Source organism: Diprion similis, chromosome 8 (genome assembly GCF_021155765.1).
Source record: "Diprion similis isolate iyDipSimi1 chromosome 8, iyDipSimi1.1, whole genome shotgun sequence".
NCBI lineage: Eukaryota > Metazoa > Arthropoda > Insecta > Hymenoptera > Diprionidae > Diprion > Diprion similis.
This window is the reverse complement of record NC_060112.1, coordinates 12,528,396-12,547,386: the sequence shown is the minus strand read 5'-3', so window position 1 is coordinate 12,547,386 and position 18,991 is coordinate 12,528,396. Positions and strand designations below refer to the sequence as shown.

The window sequence follows — 18,991 nt, the reverse complement described above, 5'->3', positions numbered from 1 at the left end:
TCCAGATTCTCTCTATCATCGACAAAATATATATCAAGGGAGAACATTTCTTCTATTATTAATGCTTCCAGTCACTGGCTCGCATTTTTCATCACCCTATCGCACAGGTACAAACAATTACGTTTCTGGTATTCAAATCGAGACTTTTTTCCTCCAAAACGCAAGACTGACAAAGTGATTGCGAAAAAACCATCACCTTTCTCGTCCGCAATAACGACGATGATAAGCCTCGTGAGGTCTGCCCATGGCCTCAATTCCACAACGACCCTCCCCCCTCGCCCCCTCACTTGCAGAAGAATCATCTACATCTGCAGGATAGAAGACTTCCGAAGGATTAAGCGCATTGCCGCGTGGCTACCTGTAATTGGCAGATGTGCTTATCCGCGTATTAGGAGAAACCGGGGTTAAATGAGGCCCTCTCTCAGGATTAAAGTTAAGGGCCAATAAGAGACCCTTTCAGGGGGTATGAAAAGTTGATGATTGACGCAGTGCGTAATTAGTAAAGTATATACAATTGAAAATTATAATCTATAAAATTATATAGTTTAAATATTTTTCCAGCTGAATACGTGCAGGGGTTGATCGGGCAGTGGTCCCCAGCCAAAGGAATCTTCGTCGCGGGGTAAAATTCGTTCGTATAACCCTATCGATCTCTGGCATAAACAAATCGCGAAGCGCCACTGAAGTACGCTTGCGCGTTAACGAATTCAGGCTGTAACACCCTCTTGTATCTGGTTGATACGCGTAGCGGCGTCCCCGACGCGAAGGGGGGTTGGTTGGATGCGCGAAGACAGTCACCCGTAGGCCAGCAGCTGAGCGGCAAGTGTTCTTCGACGACCCCGGTAACACTGATCCGAAAGCCCAACAACACAATCAGTTTATACGCAGGAAGGAGATAACCATAAAATCACTCCAATGCATTTCGGTTCTTACGCCGAGAGAATCGAAGAAAAATGTCGCTGCCCAGAGAATGGAGCTTTCAAGAATCGTGTCGTATGGTCGATCGGGGACTCGGATCAGGGCCGACCGCGACCGCGTCTCAGGAGGCGGTCGGCCCCGTCATCGACGAGAATATGAACCAGCAGAACCAGCTGGGATCCCTCTTTTCGATTCACTCGGCCCCGGTCTTCGACCTCAACAACGGGATGCCATCCCCGAAGAGACCCGGGTCCCTCCTCGTCCAGGCCACCGCGACTTCGACGCCGCTTGTACCGCCGCACGTCAGTCCCCCGGAGACGATCGAGGACGAGGACAACGACAACCTCCTGACCATCTCGAGCCTCACCGCGAGGCCTCTGATCGCCAAGTCCAGGGAGCTTCGCTCCTCTCGTTATCGCCCGCGGGCCAAGAAGCCCAAGAAGGTGTCGCCGCCGAAAAATCCGAACCTTATACCCCTCGACGGTGGATACGGATGGGTTATCGTCTTCGGGGCTTTCTTCGTTCAGTTCTGGGTCGCGGGACTCGTCAAGTCTTACGGGGTGCTCTACGTTGAGGTGATGGAGACCTTCAGAGACTCCTCGGCCTCTGTAGCCTCTTGGATACCGGCGATTCTATCGTGTCTTTGTCTCGCCTTGGGTGAGTTCATTCTCTTAACCAGAGAAACACCGCAACGTCAAAAAAAGAAAAAACAACAATAATAATAATAATAATAAACCGAACAAGAGCCTCGTACAATCGTCATCCCTACGCTATCTCGCAATCATCCACATTTTATTATTTTCTCAATCATATTCTTCTATCTCTTATATCATCATATGTATACTGCAACGCCATCGACCTCTTATGTATGCATAATATGTACGTATGCCTATACAACGTTTGAGAGTTCTTTGATCCTGATTGATCTCTCTTTACACAAATTCGTCCCGCAAGGTATGCCGCCGAAGGGCGCTCGAACCTTAAGCGCCCTTCCTCAAGATGAAATCCCTTGGCCCCGGCAGTTGTTTCAGCATATTATCATTATAAAATTGCACGTGCGCAGGACGCCATGCCGCGTTGCATCTGTGCTTCGCGGAAACGGTACGACGAGTACGCAGAATCGTTTGAACGCATAATGCGGATTTTCACCGCCATGATTTGATGACACGTGTGGCTTGCTTACGACAATTGTTTTTTTTTTTTTTCAAATCTCGGAAATCTTTCTAATCACATAACGTGCCATTTCCGGTTGGAAACATTCGATACAGAAAGATAAATTTGTGAATATACTTCACCATATTATCCTGAGCTATTGTCGTATAGGGTGTTTTAACTGGGTATGATATTTCTTTAAAATACGAAATTTTGAGTCAATCTCTGATAAAACGAAGTCGGCTGGATAGTGTTACTTTTTCAGTCAAAGGATAGTCAGACCATGGAAATAAGCGAAAACGAGATCCTTATAAATGTAATCGTTACTCGGTACACACGTTCATATCTCTTCATTTGCACGGTGCGGTATCTGAGAATATTTTATACACAATTATGCATGTTCTTTGTACGAACGATCAATGCAGACGCCAGATCAGTCTACTTGTAAAATAGTAGATAGCTTACATAACCAGTTGTGAAAGAAATGGATCCAACGAATCTGCAGGTTATCACCTTTTCTTGATCTGTCATGAGATACACAATTAGAAAATTCTGTAGGTATTTCATCATATATATATCGTACTATATTTTTGATCCTGATTCAAGGTTCAGTCCGCGTGAGTTCTGAAGAAAATTTTAATCAGGTTGCAAACACCATAAATGTAATATGGTGTATTTCCTGCACGGCGTAAATAATGTGTTAGTCCAGCGACCCATAAGGGTCCGATGACACGCGTGCAAACATATATTACCTCCTTTGTGTCCACCCGTTGAACACGATCATCTGAATTACGTCGACACACGTACATACATACGCTCGTGAACAAAGATCTCTTTACTTTATTTTTTCCCAATAGTATTCACAAAAACTGCGTTACCAAAATTGCAAAAATTTTTCTGCATTTCCGCGGATAATTGAAATTGTTATTTAATAGAGTTACAAGCATACCTAATATCCGTGCACGTCCAAAAATTAACCGTGTCTATCGACTCTGCTAGTAATTAGACGAAATTACGGTTACACTTTGTGTCTATCGTGACGATTTGTTATTTCACTTTTTTTTATCTGTAACACATCTATTTCAAACATATAGAGAGTCGTAGGTTCATTGGTTGAGTTGCGGAATTCATCGATCCGCGCTGGACGAACGTTACACGTTTCAGTCGGTGCTGCAGGATAAAATAGAGACAGTAATTGCGATCGTGTGTTGAAAGAAATTGGAATTTTTATTGGATGTATGTACAAATTAGATCCTCAAAAGTTATTGCGAAATACGCGATGCAAATGTAATATAACCTTCGATGGTCAAGTGCATCGCAATTCATTTATGAGAGTTGTGTCGGTACGGTTTGACCTTTGTTTTTGTATTTTCTGAGAAGTGCGACCAAAAAAAGTTGATTTATTCATGAAAAAAAAGACAACAAAAAACACCTAAGGATTACAGGAGAAACATTTGTTTAACAACTTTTCTATCTTCTTTATCCTTCAGAAATATGTGAAAGTAAATTGATTCAGATTGTAATCTGACGTTTCGATCGTTTTCCTAAATTGCTTATCGATTTATTGATTGGTTGGTTATCGTGATGAGATTAGAGCAGAGTATCGTCATATTCGAAATAATTCTTTAGGGAAGTTTGGATAGTAAATCCAGTTTCTGCAAGGACTCCGTGGCGCAACGGTAGCGCGTCTGACTCCAGTTCAGAAGGTTGCGTGTTCAAATCACGTCGGGGTCAAAGGAATTTTTTTTCCTACCTTTTAAACAATTTTGTTACACCGTAATGGTCACGCTATCGCACAAATTGAAATGTGTGTCATCATATAAATCAAAGGGGATATTCGTAGTACGCTTACGTGAAAAAAAGAATAATTTTTCAGACCTCTCACATGTCTCAGAAATACAACTTCAGTTTCGTTCATTGATATTCAATTTTGCTAACGGAGTTCTCAGGTTTCTGGATTACCACGATATCTTGCAAATCAACAAAAATTTACGTAAACAATACAGGCAAATCCGTGAACGTTTAATAAAATGCCAAACTTGCATGGATGGGTTGAATCTTAGACGACACTTTTTTTTATCTGTCTTTGTTTATTTGATATATTCGAGTGAACTTGACTGTGCTGATACAGTCGCACTTACTATTTATATAGATTTTTCACATGTCGTTCACAATTAAGGTATAATGAATGGTATTCTAGCAAATTTGTATATAACGAATTGATAACTCCATTTATTAATATAAATATAAATTAACTCCGGCCATGTAATAAAGCAACAATCATTTCATGAGATCGACAGTAAATTTTTTCCTACAAAATTTGAAATTCACTCTTAAGAATATTTACACAATTATCATACTCTTTGCGGATTCTTACACGGTTGATTTTAATATGGATTCACTGTTGCAGAATAAAAATTTTCTATCCATCTGGAAAATTGATGAGGAAGACAGGAAATTTGCAGCAAGTTTATCCGCGCAGCAACCAAACAATCTCAATAATCGGATTCAACATTTTTGTTTTCACGTGAATACACTAAGCTCGAGATCAATTAGCTTTCAATCAATTTCAGTTTTCTTCATTTTATTAAAAAAATATGGTTACAGTTACATCTGGACTGAGTCTTGAACTATAAGCGAAATACCGATAATTGAACATCGTTGAAGTAATGAATGAGTTAGGAAGAACTGGGTTTTAATCACCGTATCATATACATATACGTAGATATTATAGGTCTGTTTTTTTTTTTTATAATTGTGTGCATTTGCGATGTACCGGGGAGTCTAGTTTCCTGTCGACTAGTCATGCAACGGTACCGCATAGACGAGTTATTTGTGGTAATCGATGTTTTCAGCAAGGCTATCGCAAACCGCCCAACCTCCTCGACAAAATTCCGTCCACGTTCGTACCATCCAAGGCAACATCACGTGCCGTAATTTTCATTAACGTTAATAGCCGAGGAGTTTTAAAAGTATAGAAGTACAGAAAGATAAGGATATCTTGAGACCTGATTTTTCCTTCATGGAATAGAAAACATGGTTCAAAAAATTTTGAACAACGTTACTTGAACCCATGTAGGTGAATGTAAATGGAACATCTCTACCGTGCAATAGACTTGGTTCTCACAACAAATTCAAATAACATAAGCTAAGATGCTTCAAGAATTTGCGATAAGGTTTTATAACTGGAACGTTAAAAAATGTTTAAACTCTGATATTCCAGACTTGATTCTAATTTTTTCACGCTCGTTTTGTCTATCATACAGATCTTCAGATATCGTATGAAAATGTTTTTATACATAGTAATTTCCAGAGTCGATAAACGTAGATTTTTGTAAGTAGGGTACAACAATGGTAGTCAGTGTTCGTCAGCAATTAGATTCGCGCGGTACAACTATACTATAATGCAAGATTTTTAAAGTGTTTTGCAAGCAATTAGTTGGAATCGGATGAAAAATACCCAAGTTTAAGCATTTACGACATTCGAATTATAAATCTTTTCTTAAACTTTGTATATCCTCGTTCGTGTTATTTAAATTTTCTTAGAATCATTTCCATTATTCATGGTAAGACTGTTGTTTCAATTGTGTTCACCATTATTGGCGCAAATGATACTGCTTAAAATGTTTCAACGGATTTTCTTTTTTTTCAAAATTTAGAGTTTGCGCGTGTACATCCTCAAATTCTCGCCTATATTGGGAGATAAACATTAAAATCCCCCTAATTTTTTCGAAAACATGCAATATTTACCTTTACATTTTCTTACAAATAATTGACGAAAATTTCACCGTTCCATTTGCTTATTATCACTGATTTCAAAAGTGTCTCTAGTTCAATTTCCCAACCAACGTTGATCTATTTACACTATGCATTCTCTTCGATGACGAAGAGTACGACCAATATAGGATCGTGCATAACGTGCATGTATGAATGTATCTATACATATGTAGGTATGTACGTAAGAGTAAGCTTGCAAGGCTTCATGGCGTCGCGACGTGGAGCTTCGGTTCCCCTTGTGGCGAAACCTTTATCCAATATGTCACGTACGGTCTTTTATTTTTTGTCCTACGTGTACTCATACATTGTTTTCAATTTCTACGTATTTCTAGACTGCGACGAATTCGGTTGATGCATACAATACACACATAATATGACATTGTATAGGTATACAGACATCTTTATTCTCATGATTCTCATGATCAACTACGTATTACAGGTACTGTCCTAAGATTCAAACTCTTTTCTCTGATATGATTACAGCTCCAGTGACTAGCATGTTGTGCCAAAAGTACAGTTGTCGTTCCGTCGTCTTCGTTGGAGGACTCTTCTGTGCTCTTGGACTAACCATTAGCTACTTCGCCACTAGTCTGGTTCATCTATTCTTCACCTTTGGTGTATTGACTGGTTAGTATCATCGTGAAAACATCGTATATGTACATACATTCGTACAATACCTATATGCATATTATATAATACATATAGTCCACAACTATATACGCAAGGTACATAAAGCTTTGTTTTAATTGTTATTCGAATTACCTAAAAAGTCTCACAGATCAGCACGGTCAATATTAGCGCAAGTAAATATTTGAACGTGAAAGCTTTGTAATTAAACGATTGAGTGCATGCTGTAAAAAAGTTGACTAATTTTTATTCAAACATGTCAAGTCTGTGTGACTATCAAATAAGCTCTGCGAAACTGGTAATGCTAGCTGGATAATCATTGTCGACAGTGACTAGTTCTCAGATTTTACAGATTGTGAGGAACGTAAAGTATACATCTTCTTTCTTGAGAACGAATACGAATCGAATCCGAAATGCTGGAGTAATGAGCAATCTTGAAAATTGCTGCAAACTCTTCAAATATAAAATGTCACTTGAGAACGAAGGCGGGTATATCCATATCGATCGGGTGTTTCAGATTTCTGTAGAATTCAAGCAGCAACTCTGATATCGTATTCCACTTTGAAGAGATTACAACTCTGTCGTTTCTCGATCAGATCGATCTGAAACATACTCGTCAAGTGCAAATAAAGTCTTAATAATCAATTTTCGCAGGGTACTAGAATTACAATTGATTTTTGGATGATCCGAAAGAAAATTGCCTGGGAACAAACATTAATGTATGCATTTTATATCGCACAATCTGCTCTCTATTTTTTCTGTTTCAATTCCCCAGTAATATAAGGACTCATCCCTCTTCCGTTAAAATTGCACCATTTCTCTTGTCGCAGAGTATAATGAATAGGTACGTCCGTCTTTCACGATGACGTAAATACAGGTAGATGTTACACGAGGCCTCGAGCCTATGAGCCAAGGGCACATTACACGTGTGTGTGTGTGTGTGTAAGTGTGTATGTGTGTACAGCTACCTCTGCAAACATTTGCAGTACCGTCAGATCGATATCGTAGTAATTAGTTACAAAACTTGAAACAAGGTCTCGGACTGTTCCGTTGCAGACTTGCTCTGTATTTTTATCCCTACTTCTTCAATGAAATTCCGGAAAAAGCTCATGCGTGCTCGCGATCTGATTGGACTTTTCTCTCAAGTTGCAATCAGCGTCTTATCGTAAGAAGCTCGAACAAACTTCCTCCTGAACTTTCTTGCTTTACATGTATGTAATTATTTAGTTATGTAATAAGTTATATAATTTAGACAATTGGATGATTTTGATTCAATGGTGGAGGAACGATTCTCTTTGGACGGTTGATATGAATGTATATCTCCGTGTTTACTCGAAAGGATATTGGCTTGAGTTGGCACTGTACGCCGTTGGGGTTACGTGTATTCATGTAGAAATTTGCATACATCCATGGTGATGGAATTTTGTGAAAAGAAAAAGATTTTTTTCACCCAGGGATAGGAGGAGGTCTTTCGACAACCCCTGGAATCGTGATCGTCTCTCAGTACTTCGACAAACATCGTGCCCTGGCAAATGGTATCTGCGTGTCTGGTACGGCGGCAGGAAGCTTTGTCTTCCCTTTGCTGATCGAGAGGCTTATCGACGGTTTTGGATTCCACGGTACGATACTCCTCCTGGGTGGTTGTATGCTGCACGTGTGCGTCAGCGCGACTCTTTACCGTCCGTTGGAGGACAACTGCGTTGAAGATCGTACTGAGAAAGGGGACGAAGACGATGAAAAATCGGAGGTGGTCAAGGAGCCGTTGCCGTCGAAGCAGCAGAAGCTCGACCTCCTCTTCGCGAACGACCCTACTACTCGAAACAATCTTTTAAACGAACTCTTTCACCAGAATGGAGTGGTGGCCGTCGAACTTACGGACAGCGACGAGGAGAAGGACATCATGGGCGAAGCTCTGAGAATGAAACCGATATCGAAGATCCGGAGCTCCAGCATCCTCCACAGTGTCGAAGACCTGTCGACGGATTCAACGTGCGTATACAAGGCGAGGTCGTCCTTACGTTCCCTGAGGTCCTCCGTTCCCGTTATCACGCAAATACCAGTAACGAACAATCAACCACTGCCTGATGAGCCGGCGAAGACTTTCGCCCAAAAAATCACCCGTTACATCGACTTGTCGCTTCTCAAGGATCCTCAATTCATCATGATGTGCTTATCCGTCAGCTTAATGTCCACCGGCAGTCCTTATATGCTTTACTACTTACCGGCGTACGTACATGCCGCGGGATACACCAAAACCGAGGCTGGATATCTTGTCGCAATATCTGCTGTTCTAGATCTCTGTGGAAGACTTGGATTGGGCTGGTTATCCGATTTGCAGCTCTTCGACAGGCGAAAAGGATACATTGGAAGGTAAGAGATGCTCTATATAATCTAATCAGGTTAAGGAGACGACCAGGTTGAATAAAACTTTGCAACAGATTTACCCTGATGGGAAATATGAGTGTGGTTCGCAACACTGTACATTTTTACTTCTTGACGATTACATTTCAACTGAAAATAATGTGGATCAAAGTTAGAACTTACATATTACACAAGAAATACATGATTATAAAAAGTTGTGAAATTCGTGTCTATAGTAGCGCTGATTTATTCACATCGGATGCAAGTTTTACAATTAACGACTGTTCATTGCCGTTCGGTTAACCATAAATTAGGAATGATTTGACTGATCGTGTCGCAGAGTTAGCACAGGTACTACAACACTAGGGCACTTAGCTAAAAGAACGCATACATACATGTTAATGTTGGTATAAGTATAAACTATTGCGTGACTAAGACTGAATCGTTACTATATATAAGTTAGATTTATTTACCAAGGAAACTGTTGACAGCAAAAATGCTAGTGAAATGCTGAATGCTAGGTAAAACTTTGCGTTTCGCATGTAGTAGTGGAACAGTAGATATAACATATCGTAAAAGCCATCGGTAATTGAAAGTTTATCAATGTGTCCACAAAACGCTTTCAGGCTTGCTTGGAGGAAAATTTTTAGATTTGACGGGTCACTTTATCTTCTTCATTCATATATTGACAAAATCGTCATTTTTCTACCACAATTAAAGAATATAATTTTGAGTACCCGATGTAAATAGCCTTTGTTCTTCCTTAGATGATATTTTAATGTATAATTTCGACAATTCTTAAACGTTCACTGTTCGCAGCATCGTGGGTGCCGGGGTTGCAGTCCTCGCCATACCGATGGCCCATTCGTTCTACGTTCTGGCATGTTCAGTTGGCATGTACGGTCTTTGCCTGGGCTGCTGGTTCCTTCTCGTCCCGGTCCTGCTTGCGGATCAGTACGGAACCGATAAGATATCCTCCAGCTACGGTCTCGTTAGGATGTTCCAGAGCGTGGGTGGCATCTCCATTCCACCACTGGCAGGTAAAGTCGAGCCTTGTACCTACCATTCGTGAAGTATACAGAATGGGATTCGACGTACATACATATATCATATTGCTAACCATGGAAATTTGGTTAGCTTGTACAGTAATGTTTATTATTCCGACTACCTTGCTTGCAGCCCGAAACAAAATGGAAGTTCGATTCTATACGAATTATGTGACAATGACTCCGATTCGTTTACGTCAATTTCATCCCCAATCATTGTCACATAATTGGGATAGACTCGAACTTGCATTTTGTTTCTAACCGAGAACAAGTCAGCCGGACGACGAAGGCATTAATGAACGTTACTGTACGTCACTTGGATTGCGCGTAACGGAATAAAAGTGTTCTTTGTACGTAATGAGCCCAATACGTTAAACCGAAGGAATATCACAGCAAAGATAAGTTGGAGCAAAATGGATATAAATGGTGTAGGTGTTCTCGTGTTAAGGTTTCGAAACTGACTGTTTTTACAATAATATCTATTTTCTGAGAAACCGTACATGGATAGTCAAATGACGATTCGATGGATAAACATTGCTTATGGCATCAGCCCTAGCAGGGTGTACAAGGGGTGTTGATACAACTTCGTTACAGTATCTTGACGCGGTATTGATTTTGGGTTTATTCAAGGATCCGTAGAACATGCCGATTATTTTATGCATGATATGTGTATAAAGCTTGTCTTTCTCAGGTATCACACTTATCCAAAGGCTGACTATCATTCGACTAATAAAGTCGACGTTTTGTCCAATTAAAAAAATGTCGGTGCATTGTTGGCAAAAAATAGAAAAAAGGTTGGCTATTTTTGAATGGCTACAGATCGTCAGAAGACTGGACTTAAAGTTGACGTGCAGTGTACTTCATGTTTTTGAATACTCTCTGAAATGCCAAGTATAAGGCAAAGGAAAGAGATCTTGTCGTAATAATTGAAAACAAATTTATAATACTATATTAACGCTAGTCGTCTCAACTGCAGTTGTCATTTTTGAGGTTAATAATGTTTTTCAGACAAATAATTGTTTGTGTCAGCGCATTCATGTACCCAATGAATGTGAACGTCTGGTAGCAGTTAGACTGATTAATTACTATCTCATACTTTACCTCAGCTGAATATTATTCGACATCATTAGCCTACTTGCGCATTATTGCCTTTTTGTCTTGACTGCTCACAGTCACCTGAAAACCTAATAATAGCTATAACTATAGTTGACGTCGGATGTCGCCTGTACCATGACGTTTTAGAGGACATTCGTACACTCTTGGTCAGTATACAGTCAACGATATGCTCATAATACGCCTACTTCCAGTTGACTTCAAATAGTTGACGGAGAATTTCTGTCGATATTAAGTTAACTAATAACCAATAGTGTGTTAACTGGGTTTGGCATCGTCAATTCGTTTCTAATACACGTGGAAGAGAATCTCTAGATTGCCGGATTCTACCATTTTCACCCAGATAATTGTTTGTTCATGCATAGGTATGTATGAAAGTACTTGACACGAATGAAACACGTGGAGAAGTTCCTGGCCATAATTATTGAGAATATTTTGCTGCTCTTGGCGGGTTTTCATGTAGGTATTATACACTACAGAGAATGTGTGGTATATAGTAGAACTGGTTTTGTCGCCAATCTATTACAAGCCCCAATTACCCACGAGCTTGACTCATTTCATTTCATTTTCACTCCTCCTTGTTTCACTTCGCTTTGCGCAACTTGTTACATGAGAATTTATAGAACCCTTGTTCTCACCGTTAAAATCACGTGTCTAGGACGTGATCGGCGTGATTCATACAGATGCACAAAGCTTTAACCCTTTGAGTCACACTACATTATTCTGCTTTGTCAACTTTCATAACAAGATAGTATTCCATGGTTTTGGGTAGCAACTTACGAATTTAAAATCAGATTTAAAAAATTCAAGATGGTGGATCCAATATGGTGGACGAAAAGTTCAAATTTGACCAAATGCGGTCAAAGAACTCTATGCGGAGGTTTTCGGGGTCGTTGATTGGATTCATCATACTGAATTGTTAAAATCTGATTTCAGATTCGTAATCAGTGACGTCAACAATCCCTGGACAGAGTTTTTTTCTCCGGATTCGACTGAATTTACAATTTTCGTTCGCCGTATCGGATCCGCCAACTTGAATTTTTTAAATCCGATTTCAGATTCGTAATCAGGAAGGCAAAGAAATATGTTGAAAAATTCTCTAAATATACAAAAATGGATATTAAATAGGTGGTAAGAGTACTTACCACTATGACTGCTAGGGTTAATCGTATTCGGTATTCCGTTGCAATTTCTAACTTATCACACCAACTTACAGCGCGTCCTTATATTACAAACCATTTGCGGATATTTCTTTAGGCCGATACAGAACAGTTAAAAAAAGAAATAATTTTCTGACAGAAAGAATCGGCAATGCGCCAATATGCTTGATTTCGCGAGTTGATAGATATTTTCATAACTACTCTAATCAGAAGACAAGCGCAGTCGGTTCCCTCCGTCATTAAAGTGATAAAAAAATAAGGTATTTTCTTAAACTTCGTTTACCAATTACTGATGCGTACAGAGATCGGTTGAATTCAGGGTTAATCTGCGGAACCGCGTTCTTGAAAAATGTCAATTTCAGTATGGTTGAAGGCGTTCGCGGTTTAATTAATACTTACAATCATTGTGGAACAGGTTTGCCATGAAATGACAATTGCATTGCCACATCAACTAGCTACACCGTGAGTAACAGTGTCTCTTTTGCACTGAACCCACTGAACCGAATCACGCGAATCCCATGGAGCCAATTGCTGCGTTATGGAAATCGATTCAACCGTTCGTTGCCCACTCCTGCATGAACCAGAGTTTGCTTGCTCAACGTATTGAGGTCACTAATTCAGGAAAAATGATGATAGTTTATCTTGAAGACTTCATTGTTATATTGTAATTAATGTAATTTACAATTAATGAGCGCTTCGTATAGAGTTCAGAGATAATAGATCTATTCGATCGGATTCAAGTAGCTTTTCACATTCGTGTCGTTGATTCTTGTTCAATAAGCTTTCGACCATTCGATTTTTAAAAATCTTTTACTCGTGCAGATTGAAGACTTTTATTGATCCAGAAAAAGAATTTTTCCGACGACTTGAATCAGACGCTGAGATACCGAAGAAGCCGCACCTCACCGAGTCAATGACCTCTTTGAATTCCTTCGTCAGCTCATATTTCGGCGCGATCCTCTAGTGGCTTTGATCCCATACAGTGATACTTGCAAAGAATTTACAGAGTGTGCGACTCATCACCGCAGTTCTAATAAATCGATTCCTCAATGTCAAGATGTGGTATTTGCGTGGACACAGAGTATAATAATTGTAGAGCCGAAAGATATTCCGAGTAGGTATTCCACGGCAATTGTCTGAAAATTTTTCCTCCGTGTTCCATTTTATTCTACAAAATGTGAGTGCATTTAGTTATCGGGATTAACACGATTCCGCTGAAATACAAGCAGCTGAATATTATGGCACTTATACTAGCTCATGTGATCGAGCCTTAACGCTCTTTGATAAAATCTACATATTCGCGCATTATGAAAAGAGAGCCAGGAGGTTTTTTTTAATTTAATTTCGATTGTGTCTCCCTTTGGGTTTCAGTATATTCCAATAATTGTTGATTGGCTAAAAATGGTTAAATCGCGATAATACGAAAAGTGAAAGATCCAAGTGACCTCGAGCTGACACTTGGAAAAATTTATGAACACACCTACGGTATACCATAAGAATCGATACGGTTGGAGTGAAATTATACCGCAATTCACGATTACAGAGGTCCTTGAATTTCATGCGGGTCACACAATGGATTGTGTGTACAATAATCAGGGCAAATAGGGAAAAACTCTTGATTTTCATTATCCGCGTTAATAGAGCGCGTAATTTCCACATCTGCTCAGTCAAATTAAACATCAATTAAAGTGAACAAAATCGGGATATTTTTCATTGAGCTTACGCCGCTGTGATGATCAATTGTCCCATATTCTCAAACCTTGGAATGAGCTTTGTGGATCAGGTAACGGCCTTGGCCGAAAAAGCTCAAGCTGAAGTCGAACAACGCACTTATAATGTTGTATATATATATATATATATATATATATATATATATATATATATATATATATATTGTACATACAACTACATACATTTGTTATTGGCGAATTTCATGCGTCATATTTGAAGCCCGTAAGACCCAGATTGGTTAAAAACTTGCGGAGGAAAAAAAGCTCGCAGTCGGTAGGACTCGAACCTACGCTCCCAGAGGGAATCTGATTTCTAGTCAGACGCCTTAACCACTCGGCCACGACTGCTATTGATTAGTTATCGGTACAGCTGAAACACGTGAGCGGAAGCAAATCGAGGAATGTGTAACACTCGGTGGCTGCCAATATTACATTCGAACTTAAACTGTATACTTGGCACCACCTCTCGTCGTTCCGTATGAAATGATATTTTTGCAAAACACGAGTTCATTAACTCTCCTGTGAAAGATATTTTTGGAAAGTTGGCGGTTTTACAAATTTCGATCCGACTCACAGTCCCCGTATGGCTCGAGTTTCTGATAATTAGTTGTGTGTGGAGAGAACCGTGGACTTAAATGTGAATAAATCTTAAACGAAAATTTAGGAAACAGAAAATACAGGTGAAAAAATTTTCAGAAATGTCGTTTGCTGCAATGATAGTGAACACAAATGAAATTGCATTTTTACTACCTATAATGAAAAGAATCTGAAAAAATTCGAACAACACGAGTTTATTGTATGGTACGAGAAAATTGAGACTTGGTTTGTCTACACTCGCCAAAAGCCCGTATTTTTAAAAGATAGAATTCCAGAATCTCGTCTGGAATCAACTTATCGATAATTCATATTTAGTATACGTGCAATTATCTGTCTAGATTAGGTATATAATCAGACCATTGTTGTAAACAGATAATAGCCGTAAATCTTGCGGCGTCTACGGCTGATAGGGAAAAAAACTGACGTGCGTGACGCTTTAACCGAATAAATTAAAAGCCCTGATTGTATTTTTTGATTCGGAAATGAGAAAAGTGTAAGCCAAGCCTTGACTGCAGAATGATAAGAATAACTTTTAACTGTAGAAATACGATTAATGAGACCCGATCGAGAGAATTTTCGATTTTTTATCGCTTTACGCAGGGTACTTGAAATTTATTTAATCAGCACCACGCTATCGATAAAGCTTCAGATCCTACTAATTAATGACTCTGACTGGACGAGCCTCTACTTAATTAGCTTCGTTGTTATACATCATCGGTGAGAAATACTGTAGTATTGTATCTGGAACTTCAGTTTGTTTGTATTCATGGGTATATATAAGAGTTGGATTTCCAATTAACCGTTCTTCCATTATCTCTTTCCAAGGTTAACAAGATCAGAGAACACTCGTAATGACGAAGGTGATGTAGTACATCGGTATGATTAAGAACAATCAGTTGTATAATCAAGCGAAAGTAATGATCGACGGGTTAAATCTGTTGCATATCATTGTATTACAAATTACTGGCCATTCACTTTTCATCAAATATTACAGAATTGGTTTCAAACATGTGTAAAGTAGTTCGCTGGACAAATTTGATATTGAGATAACCGCGAAAAACGTGAAGAAAAGATATTAAAAATCGAACTTGAAGCGTCGCTATTAATACTCAATTTCAACCATCTGCGGACTAGATAGAAAAGTAACTCAACAGCTGATTCTGAGTGTTTTATTTGTCTAACAATAAGTAACGTCAGCGTCGTACGATGTTGACGTTGTAGGTGTATAACCGACCCGAGTACAACATCGTTAGATCGATTATTATTGTCACGGCACGATTGCCTGCAGGAGTATATTAATTTGAACGATATTGTTATGCGGCAATAAATGTGTGATCACGTACGAAAGATCTAGATCCGAAATTGAGAATAATAAATTGAATTTAATGTTGTCAAGGATATACACTAATCGTCACGTCATTTTTTATTCGAATGATCCCGGACAGTAATAACGTAATAAATATCATCCGTGAAAAACGTAAGTACACTGTTTACCTAATCTGCGAATTGTATCACATCAAGACGTTAACTCAACGTGGCCCAGAAAAATATTGTCTCTTGTGCAATAAATTGATCCCGCGATTACTCGATTAAATATGAGACAGAGGGACGAAGAGTTGCATGGATAAGAACTATAGTATAGTATTAAAAAAATAATAAAACAATTATACAAAGAGTGTGTTGTTGTATCTCCTCTTGAGGCCTTATCAGTTTGTATTCAAGCAAATACGATACCTACTTTAATTGCGTCATTACGTAATGCCGCATTGGAATTACATATTTCAAGCTCTAATACATATCTACATTCTTTCAATAACAAGACAATGACCATTAATTCTAGGGTATCTACGGGACGTAACCGGCAGTTACGCTGTCTGTTTTCTCTGCATGGGGACTTGCATGGTTCTCGGAGGTCTTCCGATGCTCCTCGTTTCCGGTGAACACTCCAAGCCCTCCACACCAGCCGGAGGCTCCGTCAGTAGCAAAGGAACCGTAAAAAGTAGCAAAGAGTAATATCAAGCCTCAACGTATACAGCCGAGAATCAGGAATCGTTGTTGAAGGTGGATTTCTTCAACGTGTAATACGTAAGGAAGCAAAGAAAAAAAAACGAAAAAGAAATTATTACAACAATATCGTCAAAAATACGTCGTGTAATAAAATCGTACTTTGCAACTGTGGAAAAGAAAATTTTTTTTATCGTTCTGTCAACGGTGATATTAGTTACTTCCAGTACTCAAGCGTATTATACATTTCGCACGACAGTAAAATTTTTCCAGTTCATTTATAGTGCAATAATTATAGTCACACTATGTTTTCTGCTCCGTATTCTATACGAACGAAAAAGTATACGCATAAAAGAGAGACATATTAACAATTGTTTGCTAGTGATAACACATGAATAGTTTCATAATTAATGAGGAACGAGGAACACTTGTCAACTACTGGCGTAAGATATTTAAATAATAGGATGTATAGTTAGTGCCTATTATATGTTTATCTCCACGTTTAACAGCAGCTTGTTGGATGGTGACTCGTTTCTTTTAAAAAGTCGCCCAAAGAAACGATTCATTCGCAGTAATTAGTTTCAGTTCAATCATATATAGTTTGAATTTCTGGTCATTTTGCTAAACGGTAGAGGAAGAGGAAGAAGAAGAAGAAGAAGAAGAAGAAAGAAAAATGGGGAGAATTATTTAACGTTCTAATTACGAATAAATATGCGACTATAGACACGTGTGTATATGTATTGGAATCGAATTCAAATCTAGGCAATGGCCCAGGTTACAATTTTAAATAGCTTGGATTACATGCATATTACAGAAAGAAGTTTTACAAGAATTAATTGGCAAGTTGTGCGTAATTGAATGACTGTAACATCGTTTAATTATACGGGGGGGAAATCGGTTGTAGCTCGACGTTTGCGAATACGTCGTAAATATTGTTAGCACGAAACGACTAAAAATGATCTATGAATAAAAATTCGCGTTAATCACAGCCATAGATATATAAATTATAATATTATACGGGGCACAATCGAAAAATCGTTTCGCACAATTGGGACACGTAAGAAAAAAAAAACAGAAACAAAACATTGTAATAAAAGAATCCGACGGTGTATGATCTGTTTGTTCCGAATGGTATAATATACATTAAAATATACATATAAAATAAAATAAAACTAATGATATTATTAATGATAATACAAGAATAACGATGAATTATTTAATACATGATAATATAACGATGTAAGAATAATCGCGAAGTATGATAAAATGAAAAATCAATTCGACAGCAAGTGTAAAATAGGCTACTGCTATACAAAATATTTGAAAAAAAGAGCTTTGATATTAATTGCTAATTATATTTTTAATTAAATTAAGCATGACTGAATATGTGCTATTATGATAAAAAAAAAAAAGTTTAAACACTGATGATCGTAAAACTGCGATCACCGTAAGACGAAGGCAAATTACATTAAATTACATTATTATAAAAGTACATTATATTGAAGGCATATCGTACCTGTGTTTTCGAAAATTTTCATCAAAGCACTCCAACTTGTTCATTGATTGAATTATTATTAAAAACGATTTTTGCGAGGGCTTCGAATTTGTATTGCTAAATTTTCTTTTCGACGTGACGGCGGTATATTTAACAGCTGACAATGAGATGTGCCAACGTAATGACCTAGAAAAAAAGAACTAAACCGCAAAACCAGTGACGTCGTTAACTATCAGATTTGTTTTTCCTTTGTTTGACGTAACGCTGTTAATAGCCGCTTATTCTTCTGTTTTCGCAACATGAAATCGTAGTGTTTGTTACTTCGTTAACAGAATTATTCATTCACCGAGAGACATTTTCGCTCATGGGCTTGTGTGTTTAGCATAACGTGATCCAAACAAATCTATTTTTGTCTCTTTTTTTCAAATTCACTTAACTTGTCTGGAATTTTTGAAAGTTAATCAGCATATCTTACAATTAGTATCGAAGGACGTTTATAAGATTTGTACGAATGGTTAAATCGCTGGAGTTGTATCGGGTCGTGGAAGATTGAACAAACAGTTTAAACAATTCAGCCGTAAAGCGTGAATTAATTCACCGTTGGGTTAACCAAAAACCAATATACCTACGCATACCTGTAATATACAAGTTAAATTGAACCAAAAGAAAGTAAGAAACTGAGGGTTAAAAAATCAAAAACATTCCATGTGATTTTTTATAAATTGTACTTAATACCAGATTGGGCATAACTGATAACGGAGTTATTTTTCATATTATTTTTCAAAATTTTCCTTCAAGAAAGAATGGAAGAAAAATTTGATTTTAATAATAAACCATGCAACGCTGATCCACAGGTGGCAGTAATTTATAACTATAAACAATATTGAATCCATACAGTTATCGCATCTAATTACGTTGAATGATATGTATACTAATCGTATTTCTATGCATAGAAATTTTCGTAGACTTATTAAGTTAACTATTTAAATCAGTATAACAATGAGTAGTTAA

The 18,991-nt window shown here is 38.2% G+C and overlaps 1 protein-coding gene and 2 non-coding genes across 3 annotated transcripts; 2 read left to right on the top strand and 1 right to left on the bottom strand.

Annotated features, from left to right (window-relative positions):
- Positions 1-783: 783 nt before the first annotated feature.
- Positions 784-18,694, top strand: LOC124408883 (monocarboxylate transporter 12). The gene is made up of 5 exons (XM_046886155.1): positions 784-1,575; positions 6,331-6,474; positions 7,929-8,844; positions 9,655-9,875; positions 16,322-18,694. Exons 1-5 carry the CDS (start codon positions 954-956, stop codon positions 16,492-16,494), a joined length of 2,076 nt encoding a protein of 691 aa, XP_046742111.1. The 5' UTR covers positions 784-953; the 3' UTR covers positions 16,495-18,694.
- On the top strand, positions 3,733-3,804 carry Trnaw-cca. The gene has a single exon. It is a non-coding gene; the product is annotated as a tRNA-Trp (tRNA).
- On the bottom strand, positions 14,151-14,232 carry Trnas-aga. The gene has a single exon. It is a non-coding gene; the product is annotated as a tRNA-Ser (tRNA).
- Positions 18,695-18,991: the final 297 nt, after the last annotated feature.